At 57.6% G+C, this 18,406-nt stretch overlaps 3 protein-coding genes and 1 long non-coding RNA gene across 21 annotated transcripts; 2 read left to right on the forward strand and 2 right to left on the reverse strand.

Annotated features, from left to right (window-relative positions):
* Nucleotides 1-426: 426 nt before the first annotated feature.
* LOC145531826 (uncharacterized) lies at nucleotides 427-3,171 on the reverse strand. Its single transcript, XR_014072785.1, has 2 exons — nucleotides 1,820-3,171; nucleotides 427-1,673 (listed from the first exon to the last, which is right to left on the reverse strand). It is a non-coding gene; the product is annotated as an uncharacterized LOC145531826 (long non-coding RNA).
* A 441-nt stretch (nucleotides 3,172-3,612) lies between these two features.
* On the forward strand, nucleotides 3,613-4,819 carry PGP (phosphoglycolate phosphatase). The gene is made up of 2 exons (XM_081555387.1): nucleotides 3,613-4,354; nucleotides 4,454-4,819. Exons 1-2 carry the CDS (start codon nucleotides 3,715-3,717, stop codon nucleotides 4,777-4,779), a joined length of 966 nt encoding a protein of 321 aa, XP_081411513.1. The 5' UTR covers nucleotides 3,613-3,714; the 3' UTR covers nucleotides 4,780-4,819.
* A 2,055-nt stretch (nucleotides 4,820-6,874) lies between these two features.
* Nucleotides 6,875-9,537, forward strand: BRICD5 (BRICHOS domain containing 5). Its single transcript, XM_081552273.1, has 7 exons — nucleotides 6,875-7,023; nucleotides 7,120-7,141; nucleotides 7,748-7,870; nucleotides 8,064-8,219; nucleotides 8,306-8,407; nucleotides 8,622-8,775; nucleotides 8,879-9,537. The coding sequence occupies exons 1-7, from the start codon at nucleotides 6,875-6,877 to the stop codon at nucleotides 8,971-8,973; spliced, it is 801 nt and encodes a 266-aa protein (XP_081408399.1). The 3' UTR covers nucleotides 8,974-9,537.
* MLST8 (MTOR associated protein MLST8) lies at nucleotides 8,938-12,812 on the reverse strand. 18 transcript variants are annotated; one of them, XM_081555404.1, is made up of 9 exons: nucleotides 12,776-12,812; nucleotides 12,080-12,153; nucleotides 11,900-11,948; nucleotides 11,656-11,818; nucleotides 11,163-11,238; nucleotides 10,923-11,075; nucleotides 9,932-10,056; nucleotides 9,626-9,789; nucleotides 8,938-9,536 (listed from the first exon to the last, which is right to left on the reverse strand). In XM_081555404.1, the coding sequence occupies exons 3-9, from the start codon at nucleotides 11,913-11,915 to the stop codon at nucleotides 9,418-9,420; spliced, it is 816 nt and encodes a 271-aa protein (XP_081411530.1). In that variant the 5' UTR covers nucleotides 11,916-11,948; nucleotides 12,080-12,153; nucleotides 12,776-12,812; the 3' UTR covers nucleotides 8,938-9,417. The 18 variants fall into 18 exon arrangements, with proteins under 18 accessions (XP_081411530.1, XP_081411527.1, XP_081411529.1 ...); XM_081555401.1 differs by having other exon boundaries at nucleotides 11,900-11,951; XM_081555403.1 differs by having other exon boundaries at nucleotides 12,080-12,192.
* Nucleotides 12,813-18,406: the final 5,594 nt, after the last annotated feature.

The raw sequence follows: 18,406 nt of genomic DNA on the forward strand, positions 1-18,406 counted from the left end.
CCCTCACATGGGCTCCAGCTGCACACTGTGTGTTTGACAGGCGACACCAGCCTCTCTATGGCCAGAGCCTGACAAAAATTCCATCACCCTCCAAAGTGAAAGTGAAAATGTTAGCCGCTAAGTTGTGTCTGACTCTTTGCAACCCCATGCACTGTAGCCCGCCGGGCTCCTCTGTCCATGGAATTCTCCAGGCGAGAATACTGGAGTGGGTTGCCATTTCCTTCTCCAGGGGATCTTCCTGACCTAGGGATCGATCAAGCATCTTCTATATTGGCAGACAGATCTTTTGCCGCGAGACACCAGGGAAACCCATCACCCTCCATGATGGTGGCTAATCTCCAGTCCTCAGATGTACTTATATTTACTCAACCAATCTCACGTTGAGAATTATTTAAGTTGCTTTTTTTTTTTTTTGCACTTCAGTCCTTTTTCTTTGTTTTAAAGAGTTTTTGTTTGTTTTGTTTTGGCCGCAGGTGCATCTTGTGGGATCTTTGCTCCCCAACCAGGGATTAAACCCACACCCGTTGCAACGAAGTCTTGTAGTTCTAACTGCTGGACTGCCAGGGAATTCCTTTCAGTCCTTTTTCAATGGCCCCCTTTTTTTTTGCTTAGCTCATTAGAAAGGAGAACCTCTGTGAAAACATAGATTTAATGGCTATTGGTAGTTTCAAATATCATTTAGATCATTTATTTATTTTTGGCTGTGCTGGGTCTTCATTTCTGCATGCAGACTTTCTCTAGTTGCAAAGAGCAGGGATTACTCTCTAGCAGCAGTGTGCAGGTGTCTCATTGTGGTGGCTTCTCCTGTTGCAGAGCACAGGCTCCAGCGTGCACGGGCTTCCACAGCTGTGGCTCTCGGGCTCTAGAGCATGGACTTGGTAGTTGTGGCACATGGCCTTAGTTGCCCCGCAGCATGTGGAATCTTCCTGGACCAGGGATCAAACCCGTGTTTCCTGCATTGGCAGGCGGATTCCTAACCACTGGGCCACCAGGGAAGTTCTCTAATACAATTTAAATCCATGGAATGCCATGAAGATTAGTGTATGTCCTTGAACCATCTAAGTCCATGCCCCAGTCCACCTGTGGTCCAGCTTCCTCACTTGGGAGGACCCTGGCACTGTCTATTGGCAGGTATACACTGAGCACCTACTGTGTGTCAGGGACACAAAGCCATCGTGCTGTGCACCTCTCCTGTCCAGACACATTACACCTCTTCCAGGGACAGTCCTCAGCCTCCTTCAGGACCTTGTCCATAACCGTCCCCTCTCTTGATACTGGCCATTCCACCTCTCCTGCCATGCCAACTCAGACCCTACAACCTACAGGAAATGTTAAACAAAACAGAGCTCAGCTTTGGGGTCAACTGAGTTTAGTCTCAACTTTGAATTGTCCAGTTGGTGACTGTCAGTGGCTCGCTCTTATGGCCCATGGTCCCTGTCCTCCAGGGGTTCCCAGACCAGCCAAGACCAAACAGGCCATAGGGGAACAAGCAGGGCCTTAAGGGTACAGAGGTTACTGGCTTTACCTCATGGGTTTGGGGGTAAGGCAGGCCCCAGAGTAGACTTTATGGAGACTTGGGACCCAAGAGCAGAGAAGGCAATGGCACCCCACTACAGTACTCTTGCCTGGAAAATCCCATGGAGGAGCCTGGTAGGCTACAGTCCATGGGGTTGCTGAGAGTCAGACACGACTGAGCGACTTCACTTTCACTTTTCACTTTCATGCATTGGAGAAGGAAATGGCAACCCACTCCAGCGTTCTTGCCTGGAGAATCCCAGGGACGGAAGGGCCTAGTGGGCTGCTGTCTATGGGGTCGCACAGAGTCGGACATGACTGAAGCAACTTAGCAGCAGCAGCAGCAGCAGCAGGGACCCAAGAGAGGAGCAGAGATTTGACACACTAGGAACTGGAGGTCTGGATCGCCTGGCACAGGGTAAGTGCTTGGGAAGCTGGGACCTGCTAGTCTGCCCCCTGGCCCTAGTGAAAGTAATGAGGAGAAAACTACACCTACTGTGTCAACTGGCAATTCCACTTCTAAGTATCTACCCAAGAGAAATGAGGGCCTATGTCTGGAAATGAACGTGTAGGAAGAAGAACCTTCATAGGGGCATTATTTACAATGGCCCCAAACTGGAAGCCACCCAAATGTCCATCAAGTGGGGAACAGGGGAGTAAATTCTTACAATGACCCATGTGACAATTAAAAAAAAAAAACACTGAATAGAATGGATTTCATTGATACTATGTTGATCCAAAAGAAAGAAGAACCAGGAGTACACAGGGCAAGCTCCTGCAAGATAGTCCAGGACAGGCAAAGGAGGCTGTGACTCACTCTTTGGTGACAGAAGGCAGAAAAGCAGTTGGGTGAGGAGTAACCTCTAGGGACGCATAGTGACTTGAGGGAACTTTCTGGAGTGATGGAAATATTCTATACCTTGATCTCGGCTGTGTTTACACAGGCCTGTTGTTCACTCCACCCAGTTGTGTCCAACTCTTTAAAATCCTATCAGGCTGCACACTTAAGATTTATGCACTTTATGTTTTGTGTGTGTCTGACTCTTTGCAACCCCATGGACTGCAGCACACCAGGCTTCCTTGTCCTTCACTATCTCCCGGAGTTTGCTCAAAGTCACATTCATTTAGTTGATGATGCCATCTAACCATCTCATCTTCTGCTGTCCCCTTCTCCTTCTGCCCTCAATCTTTCCCAGCACTAGAGTCTTTTCCAATGAATCAGCTCTTCGCATCAGGTGGCCAAAGTTTTGGAGCATCAGCTTCAGCAACAGTCCTTCCAATGAATATTCAGGATTGATCTCTTTTAGGATTAACTGGTTTGATCTCCTGTATGTTTTACGCCTCCATAAAAGTTAGTAATACCTAATGATGATGAGAGCGACCAGTTACCGAGTGCTGTGTTCTAGGCACTAACGTCCTTCTCTTAGATTCTGATCCTACTGTCCTGTAATCACTCGTCCCCATGACCACCAAGCACAGGGAAAGCGATTTTGCAAAGGCCTGGAAATGAGAACGCAAGGCTTGTTAGGAAGGAGCCCGGGCCTGCCTCTCAGAAAGGTCATAATCGGCCAACGCGCAGACACCGTGTCCACGGCGGAGGGCACCGCCAGCGCCGACCAGGCAAAGGTGCGGACGTGACTCCGGCCCAAAGGGGACAGCGGCCCCCTCCCGCCGCAATCCCGTGGAGAGCCCCGCCCGCAAGATTGGAGACAAGCTAGCCAATCACAGCCGGCCCGGCGCGGGGGTCACGCGATTAAGGGTCTCCGTCACCTAGTCTGACCAAGCGCCTCCAATAGGCGAGCTGTACCGCAGCAGCCAATGAACAGCAGCCTTACGTCCTGCGGCGGCGCTCCGGCTCCTCGGCCGAATTTCCGCAGTGAGCGCTCCACGCAGAATGCCGGTTGGCTCCCCGCCAGCCAATCACCGCGGCGCCCAAGGCGCTCCAGCCAATGGCCGCCCGCCTGTCCGCGGCGGACAGCGGCGGTTGGCCCGGCGCTCCCGCAGCCCGCGGGAGGCGGGGGCAGATTGGCGCAGGCGGGGCCCAATGGGCCGCAGGCGCGAGGCGCGGGGCCTATGAGCGCGCCGGGGGCGGGGCGGGACCGGCAGCAGGCGGCTGCGAGGAAGAGCGGGCGGCCGGTGGCGGCGGCGGCGTCGGCTGCGGGCGGCCGGTGGCGGCGGCGGCGGCGGCGGCGGGCGGCCATGGCGGCGACGGAGGCCGGCGGCGACGACGGCCGGTGCGTGCGGCTGAACGCCGAGCGGGCTCAGGCGCTGCTGGCCGACGTGGACACGGTGCTCTTCGACTGCGACGGCGTGCTGTGGCGCGGCGAGACGGCGGTGCCCGGCGCGCCCGAGACCCTGACGGCGCTGCGGGCCCGCGGCAAGCGCCTCGGCTTCATCACCAACAACAGCAGCAAGACCCGCGAGGCCTACGCCGAAAAGCTGCGGTGCCTGGGCTTCGGCGGCCCGGCAGGGCCCGACGCCTGCCGCGAGGTCTTCGGCACGGCCTACTGCACCGCGCTCTACCTGCGCCAGCGCCTGGCCGGCTCCCCGGCCCCCAAGGCCTACGTGCTGGGCAGCGTGGCCCTGGCCGCCGAGCTGGAGGCCGTGGGCGTCTCCTGCGTGGGCGTGGGGCCCGAGCCGCTGCGGGGCGAAGGCCCCGGCGCCTGGCTGGACGCGCCCCTGGAGCCCGATGTGCGCGCCGTCGTGGTGGGCTTTGATCCGCACTTCAGTTACATGAAGCTCACCAAGGCGGTGCGCTACCTGCAACAGCCCGACTGCCTGCTTGTAGGCACCAACATGGACAACCGACTCCCACTAGAGAACGGCCGCTTCATCGCGGGTCCGTGCGCCCCGGGTGGAAGGAGGCTGGAGGGCGGGCAGCAAGCCCCTCCCGGCCTCTGACCCCCGGCACGCCTCCCCTCCCTCTCCGCCCCCGCAGGTACCGGCTGTCTGGTCCGAGCCGTGGAGATGGCCGCCCAGCGCCAGGCCGACATCATTGGGAAGCCCAGCCGCTTCATCTTCGACTGCGTGTCCCAGGAGTATGGCATCCACCCAGAGCGCACCGTCATGGTGGGCGACCGCCTGGACACAGACATCCTCCTGGGCGTGACCTGTGGTCTGAAGACCATCCTGACCCTCACGGGCGTCTCCAGTCTGCGGGACGTGAAAAGTAATCAGGAAAGTGACTGCACGGCCAAGAAGAAAATGGTCCCTGATTTCTATGTTGACAGCATAGCCGACCTTTTGCCTGCCCTTCAAGGTTAAAGATTTAGTGTCTTTAATCTCCAGAATAAAAAAAGAAAAATTGAAAATCACTTACCCAAGTTAATAGGTGGGGCTTCAGCATCGCTCAGCTAGGTGGCTTCAAGTTTGCTTACTTGGAATTAAGCAGAGGTGCTAGTTGTTAACCTCGTAAGTAAACGTTTGGAGGGCGACTTTGTTTACAGATGCTTATATTTTAAGATGCACTTTTAAGCTTGGAGGACATTGTGGGGATCCTGGGCGTTAGGTGCCCATGGGCCTTGCTGTTGGGTTCAATGTATGTCCAGGATTCAGGTAACCTCAGGGCCTACTGGTGGGACTGAGGTGGGTCTAGGGGTGTCATATATTTATTGAAAGTTTCAGGAGTCAGTGGGGAGGAGGGGCTGATCATTTCCACTGTTGTGAACAACTTGTGCAAACCCAGCCAGGGCCCCATCGGTGTGGTCCTCAGAGGAACCTGCTGGTGCCTCAGGTCCTCACCTGCAGGGTGGGAGCATAGGAAGGGGCTGCTCTCTGGTGGAGCCTTCCTGTCCGTGGGGTCTGGGGTGCTGCCCTCACCACCCCACACTTCCTTCAAAACCACTCCGATGTCACAACTGAGTGTCTGTTCCATTTTAGAGACCAGGGCTGCCACCCTCATGCAGTCGTGCACTTCTGTAAACAGCCCGGCTGAGCCTCGTCCTTTCCAAAGGTGCATGTAAACCCAGGTGGTCTGGACTGAGCCTGTTGCTTGGCAAGCAGCCAGGAGGGCATGAATGCCATCGTTAAACTCAGGGCTGCCGTTGAGGGAGCTCAGAGCAGCATTGGTACCAAAAGTTTTTGTTTTTTAGCGCTCTAACAACTTTGTCAGGTGGTGGACTTAAGTGTAAGCATATGATTAATAGCTGTGCTCTGTCTTGTAGGGAAAATCCCACTGAAGAAGTCTGCGTGCCCCGCAGCCAGCAGTTCGGCCAAAGGCATGTGCTGGCCAAAGAATGCCTGTCACCCAAGGCTCCCTCTGGGTAGGGGAGGAAAGAAGTGTTCCCCAAAACAGGAATCAAATCTCTTCCTCTCTTCCCAGACACTTGGTTGGGATGGGTGTCATATGTCAGTGGTCCACGGGGCCACCTTTCTTGATCCTGAGGTCCCTTGTCATTTGCCAGCTGGAGGACTGGCTGGGTCCACTGGCTAGCCAAGGGTTCTTGGCAGGGGGCTGTGGCCTTTTCTGCCTGCTCCCTGAGTTGCTGACCTTTGAGGATGGGCCTGTGGCTGCACTTGTAGGGGAGGGCCTGGGAAGCTGTTCTTTTTGGCCGACTGCTTCCTGGTGCCTCGCCCCACACCCAGCGGCTTCTGCTCAGAGCCCACAGTTCTCTCCTAGCCCCAGGATCACCATGCTCCTTCACCCACCCTGTAAGAGTTCTCAGAGCAATAAAGCATGTCCTGAGCCTTGGCTCCTCCCAGGCCTGAGCATCTGGGGTTCATACTTCACCGGGGGCAATGCAAGGGCAGCGGCGCCTGTGAGGTTGGTGGTGCTGACGTTGGCTCTGCGAGGTCGGCTCAAGGTGGGTCTGGATATTGAGCAGGCCTGTCAGGGCGTTGTCACCCACACCAGGAGCACACAGCAGGTGCGGCAGCTGGCGACACCCCCCTCTTCGGCTGGGCAGCGGCCTGGGAGCCTGTGCATCCTGCCCCCCCCACCCCTGTTGCACTGTGTGAACCCAAAGGTGTATTAAACTCTTCAACCGCAGCTGACTCTGGTGTTCCTTGCTCTCGCCTGGACAGCGGCCTCTGCATGGAGGGTGCGGCTGTCTCACCACAGCCAGGCGGCCAGGGAGCAGGAGGGGGTACCCTCAGGACAGGGCCATTCTGGGACTCTTCGATTTGGGACTCTGAGCACAGAAACTCCGCCCTGTCTGAGGCCCACTGCAGAGGGGCAGGTTCTGAAGAATCAGGAAAAATAAGGCACACAAAAAATAACCAGAGAAGGAAGGGGTCATGGGGTGAAGCTGGTGAAGGACACGCACCTCCTGAAACCTGCCAGTGCTGGGAGCTACTGGGTGCTGGGATCCATAGCCCCAAGCAGCTGGAAACGCACAGCACTGATCAGTTAGGGACAGCCATGCTGGGCCGGGCAGGGGTTGATGGGCATGAGGCTGGCCTCACCATCCTGCAGTATGCAGGCAGTCCCAGGAGGCTGCCCCTCCAGCAGTGGAACCTCCTAGAAGCTGCCCTGGTCTTGGGCGTGCACCTGTGGACTGCCCTGCATTGGTGGGGACTGGGAAGCAGCCGAGGTGCCTGGGAGGAAAGGGAAGTGCCACAGAGTCCCATGAAATGGGCACTTGCCCATGGCCCCCTGTATGCCAGGCTCCACGCCCAGAGTGTAGAGGTAACCTGAGAGACTGGGAACAGGCGTCTACAGGAAAATGAAATCAGCCCCCAACCAGACTTTGTATTATAAACTCCTGGACAACCTGGGCTGCCCTCTGCGCCAGCCACTGGGTCTCCGCTTCCACAACGGCTCCTGCGCTCCCAGGCCCACATGCGCTCTAGTCTGCGCAGACCAGGCATCAGGAGAGCCGGGCAGCGATAAGTAGCCCTTCCAGGCATCCCGTCTCTGACCTGGATATCAGGTGGCTGGGCTGGGGAGGAAGCAGGGGGGTCAGGCAGGGAGGGGGCCAGAAGGACTGGCTCATCGGAGGTGTCCTGAGGTTTCCCAGCCGACTCGACTCGGGAGCAGCAGACAATCTCGCATTGTCCCGTGGCTGCAGCATGGGGCAGGGGAGCAGCTGGCCCGAGCACCCCACACCTACGAGGGTGAGCGCTAACCCGACCCGCGCCCTCTGACCCGCGCCCTCTTGGGACAGAGGCCCAGGGCTGCCCGGCAGGGCAGGGGGAGCACCTGTCTCCTGAACTTCCTCAGCCTCTACCTCCTCTGAACCAGCCCACTGCCTGGCCTCCACTCCGGGCCCCACTGACTCCAATGTGCCTCCAGGTGGAGACGGAGCCCTGCCACAGGCGCTGGAGGGCTCCCGGCCTGCTGCTGCTGCTGCTGGCGCTGACCACTACCGCAGCTGTGGCTGGAGGGCTCTTTGGTTTCAGCCACAGCCCTTCCCAGGTGAGCCCCTTCTCAGGACCCAGGCAGAGGCTCAGACAGTCGGGAGGGGAGTCAGGAGGGGGAGGAGAGACCAGCCCCGCCCAGCCCTCCAGTAGGGCCAAGCAAGGCAGGGAGCAGACATCAGAAACCAGCAGGGCTGGGGGCGGGTCGGGGCAGCCCCAGCCTGGCCAGCGACCTCCCGCCTCCCACTCAGCCCCTGCTGCAGACGCTCCGCCTGAGCCTCCCAAGCCCAGGCATGCCCCGGTCCAACCAAACCGAGCAGGTGGACGTGGCCCAGAACGTGGCAACCATCCGGGTGACTCCAGCCCAGAGCAACCGCAGCTGGGCAGTGCTATTCGATGGGCAGAGCGTGAGTGGCATGGCGGGGTGGGGTGGGGTGGGGTGGGGCGGGGCGGGGGGTTCAGGTGGCCCTGCCTCACCTGCCTGCCTGCCCAGGGCTACGTCTGTTACCGGCCCTCGGAGCACCGGGCCTGCTTCTTGCGCCTGATGGAACCCCGAGACCGTGAGACTCTGCAGCTGCTGGTGAACACCTCTCAGGTGAGGAGCCTCCAGCCAGGGGCCAGACAAAGGGTCCTGTGTGTAGCCTGGGCCTGGGGCGGGCTGGGGCTCCAGTTTCAGGGGAACAGAAGCTCTGTCTTCCTGTGGATGAGGCTGCTGACAAGAGCCGGGGCAGGGCTGGCACACCGCCAGCATGTCCTGGGGTGTGTGGGCCCCACCAAGCCAGGGGCAGTGCGAGCGTCCTTCTCTGCAGCTCCAGGCAATGCGAAGCCCCAGCCAGGACACCCACTATGCCCAGGAGCTGCTGGCAGTGCTTGGGAGCCGAGAGGTGGACCCTGCCCAAGTAGGGGCTCCCGTGCAGCACCTTTGTGCCAAGACCCCCATTTACTGGGCCCGACGCGCAGAGGGTAAGTCGGGGCAGGCTGTGCGGAGGGGCCTGGGCTCCCACAGGACAGTCTGGGGGCGGAGCGGGGAAGGGTCCTTTGGGGTTCACGGAGACCCCTCCTCCAGGGCCCCAGAGGCAGCGGCTGATCTACCTATGTATCGACATCTGCTTCCCAAGTAACATCTGTGTGTCTGTCTGCTTTTATTACCTCCCGGACTGAGCCCCCAGCCTGGCCCCAAAGGCCAGCCAACTGGCCGACCCTGTCACCAGTCCACGGAGGGCGGACGGGGATAATAAACCACTCCACCTGGCCGTGACAGTGTTCTCTGTGGCCTTGGGGATGCAAAACAGGGCCGGGGAGGGACCAGGGGAGGCCCTGGCTGGGGGTGAGCACCAGCCTCGGACCCCCTTGGTGGCTCTAGGCCCTGTGGCTCCAGAGTTTCAGAAGGGAATGAGCCCTGAGCCCTGCTGCGTCCACATAAGCAGCCGGGGCTGAGAAAGTCCTAGAGTGGACTGGCCTGGCCGGTCCAGGGTCGCTCAGTCCAGTCCAGCGAGCCTAGGATGAAGCGGCCAGCCCATGGGGTGTCACTCTGACCTGGGCAGCTGGACAGACACACCCAGCTGGTGCCACCTGGACGGCTGCCTGCAGTGCCCAGGGACGAGGCTAGCCCAGCACGCTGTCGTTGAAGGCCAAGCACACGACAGCTTTCTGGTGGCCGCCATACTCTCTCTTGATCTCGCCTGTCTCCACGCACCAGAGCCGGGCCAGGTTGTCAGAGGAAGCTGCAGGGAGGGAGGGAGAGCACGGATGGGGTTCGGGGAGCAGCCCCAGGCTGGGCCCGTGGGGCAGAGGGCAGGGCGGCGGGGCCCACCAGTGACGATGTACTGCGAGTCCCCTGAGAAGGCACAGCCCCACATCCAGCCCCGGGACGACTCTCCGGGGTTGCTGCTCTTGATGCTCAGCTCCGTCATCAGGGAGAAGTTGGACGTCCTCCAGATCTTGCACGTCTGGTCGGCGGAGCAGGTGGCGAGGAGCCTGGGGGCGGGGGTGAGTGTGGCAGGGGTGCCATCAACAGGCCTCCCATCCCGCACCCCCGTGCTGTCCTCCAAGCAGACCCCAATGCATCAGGCCCCCCAGCCCCAGGCACACTGCCTCCTGCCCCCAGCCCTGCACACACGTGGAGTCGGGGCTGAAGCGGCACTGCAGGGCATAGCGGGTGTGCGCCGGGATCTTGGTCTTGGGGATGAGCTGTGTCACCTCGTCACCAATGCCTCCGGTCAGGTTCCAGACATAGCAGTTCCCCTGCCAGGGAGGAGAGAAGTCACAGGAGGCAAGGGCCTCCAGTCTGACAGGTAGGGGAGGATACCCAGTGGCAAGACCTAGATCCAGGGGCTGCCATCCAGCACTGTGGCTGCGCACAAGGACCTGGGGGCCAGGGACATGCAATGGGGAGCACCTGGGAGACCCGGCCCTGAGCAAGGGCCACACCTGATGAGCTGAGGGCAGGAGGCCATGCCTGGCCTTCCTGAAGGATGCGCCTGGCCAACAGGAATGTGCAGGACAAGATGGGACGAGGGCACCCAGACACAGCGAACTGCAGGGCAAAGGCTTAGGAGTGGACGGTTTGGGAATGTCGAGGGATAACTGATTCACTGAGATCAAATGGATGTTTAAGGGAGAAAAGGAGGCTGGACAGGAATCCAGGGGTCAAATGGTAGGGTCCTGAGGCCCTGGTAAGGAGCCCGGAGCATCTCAGTGTTAACCTAGGAGAAGGAGGCAATCAGGCTGCTCCTGCTGAAGATGCTCTGCGTTGGGACAGGGGGATGTCACAGAAGGAAGGAAGTCAGAGAGGCTGCAGTCACTGTTGGGAGAGACGAGGGAAACTGGGACCAGGAGGAGAGAGGGAAGTGGACAACCAGAAAGACTCTGGAGGTGGAGGTGCCTGGACTGCTGCATGGGCCACGGCCAGCGGTGAGGCTGCACCGGGCGTGACTCCCAGGTTTCTGGCTTTAGGAGCTGGCTGGGTCAGAGCTGGAGCCAGGATGGGGAAGCAGGACTCGGGGGGAGAGGGGAGAGGCCACAGGGACACCTGGGGCATGAGCCCACCTGCAGGGAACAGGGTTCTAAAGAGCTGGGCCCCGAGCTGCATGCCCCTCCCCGGGACTCACAGTGCTGTTGACGGCAGCCATATAGCTGGCATCGGGGTCAATGTGAGCAGATGTGATGGAGACCTCCGGCTCTGGGATCAGCTGCTCGTTGTGGTCGGTTTTCAAGTCCCAGATGTGGATGGCGCCACTCTGGTCACCCACAATGAGCTCCGCCTGAGGTTATGCGCCAGGGAGGTGAGGCCGGGCAACAACCCTGCCCTCCAGAGCCCCAGGGTACCCAGCCCCAGGCGGCCCCCTCACCTGGTTGGGGTGCAGGCACACACAGTTAATGGGCGCGTTCACCTGGAAGATTCGCTGACACTGCAGGTTCCGGGACCTTTGAGATGGGGGGACACACCCTGTCTGTGGTGAGTGGCCGTCAGCGCCCCCCTCCTCCCTGAGAGACCCTTTCCCTGGCCACTTATCCTCTGCCTGTGATGGGAGCTGTCTCACAGGAAAGACTTGGGGGGCTCAGACCTCCCTGGGACAGCCTGAAGCCAATGACTGACTGAGAAAGGGCATAAAGGGTGGGCCCTTGCCTCGAGGTGGGACTTGCTCTTTGGTGCAGCTTGTTCCAGAGTCCCCTGTGGGATCAGGCTGAGGATCTGCCCGGGGGAGTCTTTGTGGGTCTGCCTCCCTGCCCTACCAGCTTTCCTCACCTGCCTTCAAGAAGTCACCTGCGCAGACAGTCTCCCGGCCTGGCCCTCATCCTACCCACCCAGGCAGCAAGCTGCTCCCGCCCGGCGCCCCACACCTGAGGTCCCAGATCCGGGCGGTGCAGTCCTCCCCGCCCGTGTACATCCAGCGGCCGTCCTCGTGGAAGCCCACAGATGCGATGTTCTTGTTGACCCCGTCATAGCTGATGATAGGGTTGGGGTTATTGGAGTTGAGGTCATACATGCGAATGTGCTGGTAACCTAGAAGCAGAGGCCAAACTGAAGTGAGGCTGTGCAGATCGACCTAGGAGAAATCAGGGGTTGGGGTTGAGGGCAGGGTACCTGCAGCTGCAATCATGGTGCGGTCGGGTGTGATCTCCAGCGCGTTCACCTGCTGGGTCTGTTAAGGAAGGTGACCAACAGGGGCCTCCGAGGCCTCCACCCCGGCGGGTTCAGTGCCGTGTCCTTCCCACCGGGCATCCTGTCCAGCACCACCCGCCCCATCGCCCCAGCGGAGGATACGGAGTCCTGGTGCTGCACGGTTCGCGTACAGATCCCGCTGTGGGCCTGCCAGAACCGCACCGTGTGGTCATAGCCTGCAGTGGCCAAGATGACGGGGTCACTGCCCACTGTGCCTGGAGACGTATTCATGGTGTGGCTGCTGGAAGGACTCAAATAAACACAGGGCACTAGGTCTGACAGGCAGGGACCAGAGATCAGAGCATCTAGAGCAGAGATGGGGAGTGCAGTGTTTACGAAATACCTTATGTCCTAAATACGTTACAGCATATTACTCGGTGATGGGGAATAATGAGATCACCCCCATTTTAGACACCGGGAAAACCGAGGCGCGGAGAGGTTCAGGGAGACACGTGACAACCGGCAAGGGACAGCTGGGAGCTCCGAGGCGCGTGCTGCTTCCCCCGCCGGAACGCCCTCCCACCGGCGGCCGGCAGGGGGCAGTCGCGCCGCGGCCGCCGCGGTGCCGCAGGGGCAGGCCGCGCAAGCGCAGGGCTGCGCACCGGCCCGGGAGCGAAGCCTGAGCACGGTGGCCGCGCGTGCGTAGTGGGCCGGCGGCGGGCCCTGTGGGGTGAGGGGGGGAGCTCCCCGGCGCTCCGCCGACTGCCCTGACTCTGTACCGCGGAGTCAGCGCCCCCCGGGCGCGCTCTCCCGGCCCCTGGACGCCGCCTTCCAGCCCGCGTCCCGCAGCCCCTGTACCTTTCAGGCGGCTCCGCACTCCGTCGCGGCCCAGGACGCCTAGCGAAATCGGAGCAAGTCGATAGAAGCCGAGCGTCGAGTTATCGATGGGGCATTAGGGCGACACCAAGGGGCGCGAGGGACGGGGGTGGCGGGGACGAGACTGAAGCTCTGGGGCAGAGGGCCCCTGCCTCCTGGGAAGAAGCGGTACAGGCCCCGGGACGAAAGCAGCGACCCCAGCCTTTTCCCCTCTCGAGGACCCCACCCTCCCGAGAGCGGTTCCCTGGGCCGGGTGGTACCATCCACACCCGCCCCCCCATCCGTCTGGTGCCCACTAGGATTCCCAGGTAAATTACAGGACATCCAGTTGCATTTGATTTCAGATAAGCAACGTGTTTTGTTAAGTACAGCCTAAATATTGCATGGAATATACCACGTTCTGTGTTGCCTGTGTGAAATTCAAGTGTGGTTAGGTGTCTTGTAGTTTTCTTTGCTACATCAGGCAACCCTAGTCTGGGCCCTGTCAGGCCTGTGCAGACCAGTCGGACCCTCAGGTCCCTTCACTAATCCCAGTGACCCCTCCATTACTGGAGTCCCTCGTGCCTCCTCTTCCATCCAGCCTTCCCACATTCTACACACGTGGCCTCAAAAAAAAACAGAGTCCTTGAGACAGCCTCTCCCAGGATGTCTTCCCACCAGGCTTATGAATTGCAGCTGCACCCCTTTTCCTTTCTCTGGCCCCTTGACCAAGGCCATGTCCCCTGCGATCCACCCAGGCCCTGGTCCCAGCAATCTTCCTCCCTGAATCTTCCCTCTTTCCTTCCTATCAGCGTTTCTTTTTCTTTTCTTTCTTTAATTTTTTGTCTGTGCGCCATATGGTATGCAGGATCTTAGTTCCCTGACCAGGGATTGAACCTGTGTCCCATGCAGTGGAAGCACCAAACCTGAACCACGGAACCGCCAGGGAAGTCCCTCCCTCAGCATTTCAACACCATCCTTGCAGACGGCACTCTTCAGAGATCCAGCCTCACTTCTCACTAGCAGCTTGACTTGCTGTCAGCTGTCATGTTTTACTCCCAAGTCTCCCGTGAGAGTTTCACAAGGTCACTGGCCATCTCACACTGCCAAATACCGTGCATACTTTTCGCGTGCATCTTGCCACATCTGTCTACACAGTGGCCGACAGCACTGCTCCTAGAAAGCTCCTGTGACCATTGCTAGCTTCTTGCCGCCCGCATTCACTCTCTTTCTCTGCCTTCCCCTAAAGGCTGGCGGCCTCCAGAGATCCTGTGTCTGCCCTCTCCCTGGGGGCTCCTGCCCACTCTCCAGGGCTTTCAGTACCTTCCTTGCTCCGGGCCCTTCCTTACCTGTCTCCAGCTCACAGCCAGCACCCTGTTTGACATTGTCCATCAAAGGCCCCACAGACACCTTCGCTTCCCACGGCCAAGACAGTTCGTGATGGACCTGCCCCCAAAGGCTTTTTCGTCTGTGTGTGGTGCCCACCCATGTGTGACAGCCAGACGGGATCCCGTGGACCACCACCCCCTACATAAATGAATGTTTTTTAATAAAAAAATATCCTAAGCCTGAACCTTGTAAGAAGGCTGCAAGTGTCCCCCATCACCCTCCAGACTCCTGGGCCCGGCCCCTGCAGCTTCCTCCTCTCCGCTGTACAAGCCACGAGTGAACGGCAGTCTCAGAATTCACTGAACCCTCTCTTTGAACCTTTGCCCACACCTAGGATGCGTCATCTCTGCCTCTTTACTTGCTGAACTCCTGATTTTTTTTAGCACCTTTCATAGCTTTGAGAGCTTGTTCTGTATGGAGGGGCTATACCGAATGTTTTGTTTGAATTGAAATGAAATTCACATTACATGAAAGTTACCATTTTTAAGTGAACAGTTCAGTGGCACTTAATGTTGTGCAACCACCACTTCTGTCTAGTTCCAGAACATTCCCATCATTCCAAAAGAACCCCACCTCCCCCCCTTCCCGTTCCGCACTCACTCCCCATCCCCCACCCCACCTCCCCTCAGCTCCTGTCAGCCGGTGATCAGCTTCCTGACTCCATGGATTTACCTCTTCTGGACATTTCATAGAAATGAAGTCATACAATATATGGCCTTTTGTGTCTGGTTTCTTTCATTGGGCATAACATTTTCTAGGTCCATCCAGGTTGTAGCCTGTGTCAGTGAAAGGGAAAGTTGCTCAGTTGTGTCTGACTCTTTGTGACCCCATGGACTATACAGTCCATGGAATTCTCCAGGCCAGAATACTGGAGTGGGTAGCCTTTCCCTTCTCCAGGGGATCTTCCCAACCCAGGGATCGAACCCAGGTTTCCCGCATTGCAGGTGGTTCTTTACCAGCTGAGCCACAAGGGAAGCCTGTGTTAGTACTTCATTCCTTTTTATGGCTGAACAAAAAGGATGTATGGAGGGACCGTATTTCATTTATCCATTTTTCCATTCATCGATGGACACTTGATGAGATGGTTTCCACTTTTTAGCTAGTACAAATAATGCTTGCGAGAACTTTTCTATACGAGTACTTCTGAGTACACATTTTGATTTTTCTTGGGTATATAGTAGCAGTGGGGTTGCTGCATCATGTGGTAATTCCACGTTTCAGTGTTTGAGAAACCGCCAAACTGTGCTGAGCCTTTTACCCACATTCTGTGTTGGGTCTTCACAATAACCCTGCCAAGGAGGAACCACCCCCATTTTGGAGGTGAGAAGACTGAGGCTTGGGGCTTCCCTGGTAGCTCAGTGGTAATCTGCCTGCCAACGCAGGAGACATGGGTTCGATCCCGATCCAGGAAGATCCCACATGCCATGGAGCAACTAAACTACTGAGCCCGCGTGCCCTAGAGCCCATGCTCTTCAACAGAAGAAGCCACCACAACAAGAAGCCTGGCACTACCTAGAGAGTAGCCCCCGCTTGCCGCAACTAGAGAAAGCCTGCACAGCGATGAAGACCCAACACAGCCAAAAATAAATTAAATTAACCCCCCCCGAGGCTCAGAGATGTAGGGTCACATATCCCAAGGAACATGGTTAGAACATGGCAGAACCCACACCGCTGGGCTCAGCTACACCCTGACCTCACCCCTTCTGGCTGGGCAACTGCATGCCGGCACCCCTGCCCCACAAACATGCTCATCTTCCTCTCTAAGTACAGGGGCACCCCAGGGCAGCTCCGGGGAGTGGCAGATGGATATGCGGGCTTGGGAACACCTGAAGGATGTCCAGAGCAGCATAAACCCTGAGAGCCTGAGTGCGGGGAAGAGGGCTGGGGGACACAGCCAAGTGTCTGTGGGCCGGTGGCCAGGGGTGGGAGCATGCCCTGAGCAGTCTGCATTTTTGTGGGGACTCTGGGTGGGGAGCTTCCCAGGTGGCACTAGGGGTAAAGAAGCCCCCTGCCAATGCAGGAGACATAAGAGACTAGGGTTTAATCCCTGGGTCAGGAAGATCCCCTGGAGGAGGGCACAGCAACTCACTCCAGTGTTCTTGCCTGGAGAATCCCATGGACAGAGGAGCCTTGCGGGCTACAATCCATAGGGTTGCCCAGAGTTGGACACGACTGATGTGACTTGGCACTGGGGGGAGGGCTGCATATGTCCTGTGCCTATGGGGTAACTGAGAGACCAGGCCAGGCTCCCTGTTCAGCCTGAGTAGCTCCAGGATCCCTGCTGGGCAGGAAGGGGAGTCCCGACCCATGGTTGCTGATCCCTTCCATGTACTATGCATCAGCTGAGCACTGTACAGAGGCGGCATCTTTGAGAATGATAGAAACCGTGGCAGCTCTCAGACCTCCATGCCCCCAGCAGTCCACCGGGAGGGGACACTCATCATCACCATTTTTTACACAAAGGGCTGGACCCCAGGGCCCTGGGGGGGCTGGGGGGCTTCAGGGAGCTCCTAGCTGGGCACACGGCTGGTGGGCAGGAGCAGGAGTTGCACTGTGGCCGGGGTGGGGGGACAAGTTGCTGTGCAGTTGGGCAGAGGGCCAGCCCAGGCTGCAGTGAGGCAGCTGCTCCACTCCAGTCTGAGCCTCAGCAATTCTGCTGGTTCAGCAACCCCTCCTCCTGGGATCGTCCTCCTAGGCCCAACTTCCTGGAGAGCTGCCCAGCTCCCACGCCTCTGCATCCTCATATCCCGGGCTAGAGTGGATGGCCTGCTCTGTCTCCCCCATCCCTCGGATGGGGGTACCCCAGGAAGGTTCACATCTCTGTTTCCAGTTAGACCCTGCCATCAGCCGTGGACTGTGGGCAGAACTGCTGGCCCATTTTACAGATGGGCCAGCTGAACATAGGGAGCTTGTCCCCGGTTCTCTGGGCTGGTTGGTAGCAGATCTAGAATGCCTCATTCCTCCTAGGGCATTAGCCTCACCTACCAGGACAAATCTAGCAGAATCTGTCAGCTCTCTTCCCAGGTCTGTCCTCCTGAAAGGATGATGGACCACACAGCAAGTTGCCCACCCCTAGGTCTATTAGCTACCTGTTAGTTGTCTAAAGTGGAGGTGGGCAGAGAATGGAGGTGAGGCAGCTAGAGGCAGGGCCAGTTCACTTTCCAGAGTTATGTGATCATTCTAAACTAGGACTTGGCCTTTCAGGTCATGATGAAGGTGTATTTGTCAAGGTAGGATCATAGAACATACTTTATTTAACACGTTATTAGCACAACTTATATTTAAATTCTTAGACATTTGGTGTGTGGGCCTCTGTTTATACACTTGCCCCAGGCCCTGAAAATGTTAGGCTCAGGTCAGAGTGGTTTGCTTTGTTGTTGTTCAGTCGCTCAGTCGTGTCTGACTCTTTGCAATCCCGTGGACTGCAGTATGCCAGGTTTCCCTGTGCTTCACCATCTCCCGGAGTTTGCTCAAACTCATGTTCATAGAGTTGCTGTGCCATCTAACCATCTCATCCTTTGTCACCCTCTTTTCCTCCTGCCTTCAATCTTTCCCAGCATCAGTATCTTTCCCAATGAGTCGGCTCTTTGCATCAGGTGGCCAATGTGTTGAAGCTTCAGCTTCAGCATCAGACCTTCCAGTGAATATTTGGGGTTGATTACCTTTAGGATTGACTGGTTTGATCTCCTTGCTGTCCAAGGGACTCTCAAGAGCCTTCTCCAACACCACAGTTTATGTTTGTCTCAGGCAGCCAAAACATAAAAATAATGGTAAGGACGCTAACTTTTTTGTTTTTTGGTAATGTTTGCTGTGTGCTAGGCACACTGCTAGGCTTTGCAGATGAATAAAATGCAATCACTACCCAGATGGGCAATATCACAATACCCACAGAAGCGATTTGCTGAGCACTTACTAAGTTCTATGGCAAAGTGCTTTATGGGTAGCATTACAGTTAATTCTCAAATAATCTACAGGGAGGTATTATTCCCGATTTTACAGAGGGGGAACCAAGACACAGAAAGACAAAGTGACTGGAAAAACAAATCTGGTAAGAGGGAGAACTAGGACAAATGCAGAGGCGGTTGTGAGTTCAGATCTCAGACTCATGAGCTGGAGACTCTGGGAGTCACTTGGCTTTTCTGAGCCTCACTTTCTTCATCTGTGAAAAGGGTACAGTAAGTCCAGGTTCACCTATGAAGTGACCAGCACAGTGCCTGATGCAGCAGGTGCCCAGGAATTGGTAAC

The sequence above is a fragment of the Giraffa tippelskirchi genome, chromosome 13, assembly GCF_054371585.1.
Source record: "Giraffa tippelskirchi isolate mGirTip1 chromosome 13, T2T-mGirTip1v1.2.pri, whole genome shotgun sequence".
Lineage (NCBI taxonomy): Eukaryota > Metazoa > Chordata > Mammalia > Artiodactyla > Giraffidae > Giraffa > Giraffa tippelskirchi.